A 9,647-nucleotide genomic window follows, 5' to 3' on the forward strand; every position below is an offset into this window, starting at 1 on the left:
ACTACACATTACAAATGACACCTAGGGTTCCAGCCTCCTATATTTATAAAAGTGGATAGGTAGAGATGTTTCCATTTCCTCACCCAGCAATTTCCAGCAAACACAAACATTTTTTTTCCTGGAGAGGATATTTGCAGAGCAAAATCAATAGATGCAGAAGAGATTAAGGACTCTATCCTTCCACACATGCTCCTTCAAGGCATTTAAATTATCTCAACAAACACAAATTTGGGGAGTCACAAATGCTGAATTAGTGTATAGTTCTGCCCCAAATATCTAGTATTCGCAGCTCAGGTCCTACTCGATAATACTGCATTGCAGTACACTTGCACCAATGCCCACCGATAGGCATTGACCGCCCCACTAATTCCTATTGTGTCTCTCATCCAGGGCCAAAGGTTTTCAGCATCAGCGCATGACCAATGGTGCCATGAACGTGGAGATCGGCAACCCCACCTACAAGATGTACGAGGGGGACCCCGACGCAGATGACGTGGGGGAGCTGCTAGATGCCGACTTCGCTCTTGACCCTGATAAGGTTTGGAAGAGGAAGTGGGAGTAGAGACTTATGATTAGAGTGACCCCAGGTTGCCTATATGTTGTACACCATCATTGTTATATGAGAATCTTGTTTCTGGAAAAGCTGGATTACACAATTTGTAGTTATAAGTATTGATGATAATTTAATTGATGTTAATACTGGACTGAAGAGCTGCAGCTACACCATTTGTGACGTACACAACAGTTGCCCCCCTATCCCTTCATGGATTTAAAAGAGCCACTCTTGAGGACAGAGATCAAATGTCACAGTGTGATTTTTGCACAACGATGTGGGTGTTAGAAAATAGCCATTTTCAAATAGCTATTTCACCCCATCTCCCCCCAATTTGCTAAATTTTAAGTTTGCTATTTAAAAAAGGGGGGTTATTTGGGGTTTCTGTAGACTAGATCTGGGGAAATTGTGGGAGCCTCAGCATCTGCTGGCTCCTGGTTTAGGCTTAACATGCCATCTGCCCATAACCTATCACTACCTAAATTGTTAGCAGTTAGCAAAGACAGACGTTTGGGCAGAAATGATAGCCTTAAGCTACCCAGCAGTGGTTGTATTTGTGCCAGGGAGTTGGAGATACTAAGTGGCATGATCCCCCACTTTCATACTTAACCATACAATATGGTTTAGCAGTTGGGTGTATTTTTATAGTACATTCAATATAGAAAACTGGTAACATGCTTTGTTATTCCCCAAACCCCAACAATTTGAATAGTGCATTTTTTGATTAGTGTTTGGATGACCAAATTAAAACAGGGAAGGGAGGCAGTCTGATGGGGTGTAGCACACACAGAACTTTGGCTGGTGTAATCAAAGCCTGAGTTTTGGATTGTGAGTGACTGGATCTCATTTTAAGAGAAATGATCCACACCATCTCTCCAGGCATTATTGCTATGAAGCTGTTAAGGATCCACAGACTTCAGAAATTATTTGGAACAAGTGCTTCAGAATGTTCACAAGCACAGCCCCTCTCCGCTGTTCATGAAAGCAGCCCCACTTTTTTCAGACTTCTTGGAAAAAAGGGACCAATGATGATGATGATGAAGCAGCAGCAGCAGCAGCTTTTTTTTCAGTACCATGCAGAAGCCTGAAAAAAATCATGCTTCTTTTATGAATGAGAGGTGCTGCACTGGTGTTAGGTCCAAAATGGTTCTTTTCAAAGCCGTGCTAGCTGTTGCCACGCTGTGGCGGGAAGGAAGGGAACAACAGTCCCTGAGATAGCGATGATGTTGGGCTCGAGTACGTGGAGGATCTGAGAAGCTCACTTTGTCCTTTTCCCCAACCATCTCCTTAGTCTCTTTGTTTTCCCTTTCTCTCCTCTAGCCCACAAATTTCACAAACCCAGTGTACGCCACACTCTACATGGGTGCCCACAACAGCCGCAATTCACTAGCCAGCACAGACGAAAAGCGGGAGCTGCTGTCCAGAGGTGCAGATGATGACCTTGGCAACCCCCTGGCATAAGGACTGGGGGAATGGACCATCAGCCCAAGACAGAGACCAGATGGAAAGAGACCAGATGGGGAGGGAGCAAGAGATACTGTATAAATGTACAAATGAAGGATTATTACTTTTATATGTGAGCAGTATTATTACCTGTATATTCCCTTTCATCTACCAGCCGCTGAATCTCTGTCACTGGACTCGGGGGTGAATGAAGTTAAGGCAATGTAGGGAATAGGGGGAGAATTGTAAGAAGACCCCACTTTAGATTAAAGGGCTGGATCTTTTTGCTTGTTACACAAATCAACCCACTTCTGCTTCTTCTGCAGGCAGCTTTAGGTTGCCAGACTTTTAAAGTTTCGCAATAGTTTCCCACCCTTCTCAGGATGCCATTGATGAACCAAGGGAGATGTTTGGGGAAGACTTTCTTTTGCTAGGAGTTGGAGATGAACAACATTGAAAAGCGCATGTTAGGTCTGGTAGGGAAGGGGAACTTCTTTCTCCCTTCTCATGCACACACTGAAATTTGGTTTCACTGAATGTTGATCATAATATGATGCCAATCTTGACAATATCTCAGTGCAGGTTTGTTGGACAAGAGGCACCCATGACACATACACCAGTGATCCTTAAATTCTGATGCACTGGGGACCGTGATTTTAGTTTGCTCATTTGACGGGACCTCGTATTTTCTTCCATTAGTGCCCTCGTGCACAAGGCAACGTGAACATTTTTTCTTCCTCCACAGTCTGATCCATTTGGGGGAGAAACGGGGAGTGGGGCGGTAGCTACACCTCCACCACAAAACAATTAGACCAGTTGAACTTGGGTTGGAGAAAAACCCATAATAACTTTTGGATGTGTGTGAACTCATCACTTGTGAAATTAGGGTGTGTTCCCTAAGGAGGAACCCTCAAATTCTGGTTCAGTTTTGTGGCCCCTCTAAAAAGAAGCCTTATATCAGGAAGTCTTAAGGACCAGGTTTCTCAGTGGCATGCAGATATGGTGACAGCTTACCCTTGCCTGCTTCTCCTTCCCCTGTTTTGTGCAGCAGTTCCGTTTGATCAGCGAGCAGAAGGAGCTGACTCTTAATCTGGCCGTTTGTCATGAAAAAAAACAGACCCCCTTCAGCATTTCTTTCTGTGTTCCCTCAGGGCCTTGTAGATCACCTGAAAGTCCACAAAGGGCCCTTTGGCTATCTGAGGATTGAGTTAAGGAACCGCTGGTGTAAATGTTCTGCCCACTTCCCATTAAGTGCATACTTATTTCTTCCAACAATTTTCCCTGTGTATTTCCAACAATGGCCTTTTCTCTCACAGTACCCAGCCAGTCTAATCTTCTCTTTGCAACGCCTTAATCATTTTTTTCTACCAGTATGATTTTAATCTATTCTGATCCCATCAGCCACCACCCAAACTGGTTTTCTTGTATCTTCTCAGCTTTCCACTAATTTTTCAGAAAGCATTTTATTTCCAGAAATCAATTGTATTCTTTTTGGAGAATTATTACTTTGACTGTATCTCACTTTATTTTAGTGTCCGTGTCTAAGTCTAAGCAGAGTTTACAAGTTGTAAATTGCAACAAATGGCCCAGTTCTGCCCCCTCTTCTGACCTTCCCCTCTCCTCCCTCCATCACCACAATTTCCATCATTCCTATTTCTGGAAAGAGGTTCAAATGTTGCTTCAACTTTCATTTCTCTCCAACATGTTTTTTTTTAAAAGATGAAAACAGATCAGAAGTAAATAAGATGAACTAGCTTTTATAGTAGAAATTACACGCATGTGGGGGGGAGGGAAGGAGGTCTCCTCAGCCTTTTTTTTCTGGGAAGGGGGCCCAAACGTTTTAATAATTTTTGCCAGATTACTTTACAACTAAAAACAAAACAATAAAAATAAAAACAGATATTGTTATAAATAAAATTTTTTAAAACTAACAGACTTTTAAAGATTTCTTCTTTATTTAAATTGGGGCTGATTATATTCTATGGGAATTGCAAATTTTGAATGAGCAGTTTTGTAATGTGTAAGCTAAACAGCAGGAAAGCCAGCTTGGTGGTATAGTTAAAACATCTGTAATGGTATGTGGAAAAGACCTTGAAAGACCGGGGAAGAGATGCTGCCTGGGGAATGGTCAGATAAGAGACAGCACAGCCTACAGCTGCATAGTGGGTGGAGCAAGAGGCTCAGAAGGGGCCCTCCCTAAGTTCTTGGGCTGTAAAGGTGAGAGAATTGTACTTTCAGACTTGCAGGATTCTGTTAATGTAGCTTTATAATACAGTAGAATTAGTTTATCCGGTCATGCTTCCTGTCTGGTCTACTTGGTAAAGCTGATGGCTGACAGCACCAGGCTAGACATCAGGAGACCATGAGTTCCAGTCCCACCTTCCCCACAAAGCCAGCTGGGTGACCTTGGGCCAGTCACTCTCTCTCAGCCCTCACAAGGAGGCAAGGGCAAACCACTTCCAAAAAACCTTGCCAAGAAAACTGCAGGGACTAGTCCAGTCAGTTGCCAGGAGTTAAGACTGACTTGAAGGCACCCCCCCCCCAAAAAAAACCCCAACTAAATAGCAGACACACCTATCTCAGCAAAGCCAGTGGTCTGGACAGACTCGGACTAGGAATGGATCTCTTCAAAGTTATGCTCTGCTTCAATATGGTGGCCAGCTTTGGCTTCAACCTTTCTCTGAGATAGTCATCCTGCAAATTCCATTGTGGTTTAGGGTGGGCAAATTAAAGGGTTCAGCCAGACAGAGAAGTCACCTTCCCACCTCCCATCTGCTCACCAGAAATCAAAGGACAAATTTCTTCTGACTCTTTAAAATCCCAATTCTCATACCCTTTCTCTTGAAGAGTTTGAATTTAAATCACTTGCTGGAGATTCATCTTTTCTCCCCCTCAGAAACTGCTTAGAGAAGCTTTCATAGTCGTCATGTTGCTTTTGTGGGGTAATATGGGATGGAATCTAGACAGAGAGGTCAGAAGATATTCCAGAAAATGACAAGCCACATCCACATTGTTGCCATAACACACACGTGCATGTAGTCACCAGGAGTCAAGCAGGAGTCTTTAGCTTTTGTTTGATCAGTAACAGCCTTCCTCAACTTGGTGCCTTGTGTGTAGAGAAGCCACAATTCTCAGAATCCCCTACCTGGTTTAACAAACATATCTGGAGATTGATGAAGGCTTTTTCATAGAGTTTTGATACTCAAGATTCACATCTAAGGATGGAACCTCCAAAGGTAGTGGAATGTTCAAAACAGTTTTTATGAAGGTATTTTATGAAGTATTACCTGGGTAAGAATGGATGGACGATCCCAGTAAACTGTCAGTACTTTCCTCCTTTTTAATATCAAATTCTACGAGTGGTTGCAAGGACAAGCAAGATGCAAAGAGAGGCCACTCAAGCAACAATGGCTGAACTTCCTTCTGTAGCTCTGAAAGATGCAGGACAACTCCTCTGCATCTCACCAGCTTAGACTGAGATCTCCTCCCTGCTAGTCTACCGATACGCATTTTAATAGACATTGTATTTTTTCCTTTATCTCTCTTAACTCATAATTTATTTTCGGATAAAATTGGATTCCTGTTTATAATAGGGGAGAAGGGATAGTAGGAAAGATAAAAGATGTGGGAAGAATTCTGGCATTGGCTGCTACAGCTAACTTGGATGAAATTGATGGTGTGAAAATCACGAAATCATTGTTTCAAAATGTAGATTCCAAGCCATATTCTTGTTGGACTCATGATGATGATGATGATGATGCATTCCTCCATTTCTAAATTTATTATAGGATTTTCTACTTTTGAACTAAATCTTGCTAAATGTGACCCAAGCTTTTGATTCAGCCCTCCCAAGTTTCCCCTATTCTTCACCTGAGCTTTGTGGAGGATCAGTATGGTTTGAAATCTCCATACTGATCACCAGGTGGCACCAATGACTTTGGATAAGAGATTCTGCAGAAGCCAAAGCTCAGCCTAATAGGAAGTTAAGGCTTTTGATTGCCTTGTCAAAAATAGGAGCCCTATGCACAATATCAGCACAGCAAAGAACTTTCAGATGGAGTCAGATTTCTTACCCTGTGCCAAACCCTTTCAGTTTCTGAGAGGTTAGTTTTGGGTTTTTTGACACCATATCTCCACACAAGACTACCATACTGAATCTATATGGCACTCCAGTTTTCAATTTTGCAATGGTGATGTCCAAAATCAGAGGGGTTTCAGCAAGGAATCTTTCTGTGAGGGCTTCCCCAGGAAAGGAAAGATTGTCATGTATTTGATCACTGAGTACACACAATCCAGTTCCAGTTTTGGGGAAGAGGAAGACAGCATTTCAGATACTCATTTCCTAGGTGAGCTTGACCTCTGCAGGAAAACCTCAGACCTTCTGGTCCAGAAGTTGTTAAAGTTGGTGACTTTGCCATGGCCCCTTGCCTGGCATTGCATGTTCTCATTTCACATTCATGATTCCTGAAGCGATGGGAATAATGAGGAGGGAACGAGTGATGCTTTGAAGCATTCTGAGGTCCTGCTTACGTGTGCAGGAGAAATTCAGTGGATATATTGGTATATCCTCATGGCCTCTTCACAGAGTTATGGAATAATGATTGAAGGCCATTATTCTGTGTTCTACATTCTGGAACCCTAGAGAACAAGACACAACTTTTAGGGAATTAGGAAATTAGGGAGTAGACAAAATGACAACATATGTCAGGGAAAGAATTTCTTTACTACTCATTACTAAATAATAATCTCAAAAAAGTCACAATGAAGCTAGACTAATCTGCTCTCAACACATAAAGGAGAGTTGGATTTTTAGCTTTCAAAATGGTAGCATCTCTCACCTGTATAGTCAACTAATATCCTAAGCTTTTAATCATCTTCTAACCCAGGCACAAAGCAGGCTTCAGTCTGCACAATCTTGCCTTTTGCAGGCTACCCAAGTCCATTAAGAATGTTCTTCCTAAGTGCCTTCCAAAGCGTGGAGTTATCTTCCTCTTTAGATACACCTCTATTCTACAACCCAGCCACGTAACACAATTTTTATCCTTTGATTTTTCTCCCCTCTTCTCACAATCTACATATAAATGCTTAATGCATCCCATACATTACTCAGACCTTTTCTGAGCATTTAAATCCCCAACATTTCTCATACAATCTCTGGCAGTGATCCGAGGCTTAATATGTATATTTAGAGATTTGCCGTATCTTTTCTGAACTTAAAAATTCCTCCAAGACAACCCTCTTTTTTTATTCTTCTCTCAGCACCTACAACAAATCTCAAGATTACTGTTCGCAAATTCTCAAACTAGAGTAGCGCAGCTGCCTTCATACGATCAGATCACATCTTACCGTGTCCTCAAATTTGGCTGACAGTGTTAAGTAATAGAACATTAAAGGAAAATTGAGCAATCAAGTTCACTGAAGACCTACTATTCTGTGAAAAAGGTTTGCAAATCTGTTAACAGGATGACTACACACATTCTCATGTTTGGGGGGGGAAAATGAAAGGAAGACTCACTCGATGGTTTTGCATACTGCACTAAGGCATAGTTTGTTAAAAAAACTAGAAAAGGCTAGTTCCACAGAATATGCTAATCACAGATGAGAAACCTTACTAACTGGATACACAGAACTTGCTAAGGTAAAGCCAAATGACGCTATAACCTAATTCAGAGGGGGACAAGCTATGAGCTGGGTGTAGCAGCCCCACCATATCATTTTGTAGAATCCAAAGACCTCTGAAGTGAGCAAGGCCAGAGTTTGGAGATGAGATTTTCAGTGACTTGGTGCTATGGAAATGTTCTAAGAATGAAATTGGTGCCCTAAGCCCTGAAGTTTAAGGAACTCTTCACTTCTTAAATATCCATGAACCCTACTCCACAAAGAAGGTGAGTTTAGTTTTTCCTGATTTGGAGGGGTTTAAGAAGCAAAATGAGTATTCGAGGTCTTTGCCCCCACCCCCTAATTCCAATGATAACATATCGTCTCCAGACGTTCCCAGTGCCAAAATACATTTTTAAAACATATAAGAAGTGCAATCCTTATCAGTAAGAAGGTGGTCTGTCCTTGTATGTTACGTTAACACCCTTCTGTGAGTTCCTCATACTGTATATCCCAAAGCACATGCAAAGTTGCACTTCTTCAGCTTGAGTAGGCTTGTCCTTTCCTAGAATTCCCGCTTAAGATAATGTTTTATATGTTTTGTTTACTGTGTTTAGCAGAGAGCAAACTTCTTCTACCAAGAAGCCACAACAGGAACAGCCCAGATTTGGAATATGAGGAAAGCTATGACAGATCAAACCAAGAGCTGGCAAGTTAATGCCTTCCAGATGTTTTGGACTACAACTCCCACAGTCTCATGGAATCTGGGGTTGATGGGTACTAAAGTCCAGAACATACAACACTAAGTTGTCTATACCTGGATCAAACCTAAATGGAAGGAACTTTGGGGAGTAACAATAGTTGGACAGTCTTGACTGAGGTATTGATGACTACATAACTCAGAGAGCCATTCCATATTAGTGTATCAGAAGTTCTCTTCACTTATTTCAGTAGGATTTATTTCTCGGAAGTATATCTATAAAACTGTAGCCACAATTGCCTTTCTTATAATGTGGATGATAGATGTAAACCTAAGAAATGTTCTGCTTTCTGACAGGAAAAAAAAAAAGACTCACTATTTCAAGGGGAAAGACTATGAGGGAAAAGGTGCTTAAGATTCTGTTGGAAGACACCAGCTTCATCGATCTGCAAACAACATTCCTCCCCTATATTTTAAATGATATACAGAAATGGGCGGTAGGAGCTCACTTTCCCCTTCATCCCAAGAAAATTCAGGTGCATCACACAAGTGCTAGCCTAATCAAAATGCCTAAACTGCCATCATGGCTATGATCGTTAGAGCCAGTGTGGTGCAACGGTAAAGGTGTTGGTCTAGGACCAGGGAAACTCCGGTTCAAACTCACCCGCAGCCACAGAACTCCCTGGTGACTTTAGGCCAGACCCTCTCTCTTAGCCCAGCTGACCTCACAAGGTGGCAGCTGTGGCCAAAAATGCTACCCATGTAGGCTTGAGCTCTGGGAGGAAAGGCAGGATATAAATCTGCCAAATAAATGAATAAAGATGGTGAATAGCCACAAGATCATCTAATAAATCAGGGCAGATAATATGATGTCTGTGGGCTCCAGCTGGGGTTCTCACTCACATCTCCTTTTCCGTCTAGGCCCACCTATCCCTGAGATAAGCAAACGGGTCAACTCTTCTGGCTTCTCTTTTGTAACTGCCTTGCTTGAGGACATGAAGGACAAGGTCAGAGGGAATCTGGCTTTGTCAGTGGGGTGGATGGATGGCTCACAAAGGCCCAGAGGGGCGTGCTCCACCCTACAGGTCATTTATCTAGTTTCCACTCCGTGCTCCTTAAAGAGGTTGTGCGTCCCATCTGGCTCTCACATGCCTCTGCAACTCCTAAGAGCAAATTGTTTCCCACTGAGTGTTAAAAATCAATATGTGATGGATTGGGCAGTGCCACGTATTAATATGGAATGTGTCTTGTCACTCTTGTTAAGGTGACCCCCAACATAAGTCCAACAAAGCAGAAGAATCAGGAAGGTCAAAAGAACTCTGATGTTAATAGCCCAAAAGGGATGTCTGGGTG

The 9,647-nt window shown here is 42.3% G+C and overlaps 1 protein-coding gene across 3 annotated transcripts in view; it reads left to right on the forward strand.

Annotated features, from left to right (window-relative positions):
• The window catches only part of LRP1 (LDL receptor related protein 1), a 304,990-nt gene extending 301,063 nt beyond the window's left edge, over window positions 1-3,927 (forward strand). For all 3 annotated transcript variants that reach the window (XM_088137949.1, XM_088137950.1, XM_088137951.1), the window contains 2 exons: window positions 391-538; window positions 1,874-3,927. In XM_088137949.1, the coding sequence (XP_087994075.1) occupies window positions 391-538; window positions 1,874-2,014 (289 nt within the window). In that variant the 3' untranslated portion in view covers window positions 2,015-3,927. The remainder of the gene's footprint in view (window positions 1-390; window positions 539-1,873) is intronic.
• Window positions 3,928-9,647: the final 5,720 nt, after the last annotated feature.

Source organism: Python bivittatus, unplaced genomic scaffold, assembly GCF_059951505.1.
Source record: "Python bivittatus isolate LINGU-HERP-01145 unplaced genomic scaffold, Pbiv_v1 ctg000220_np1212, whole genome shotgun sequence".
NCBI lineage: Eukaryota > Metazoa > Chordata > Lepidosauria > Squamata > Pythonidae > Python > Python bivittatus.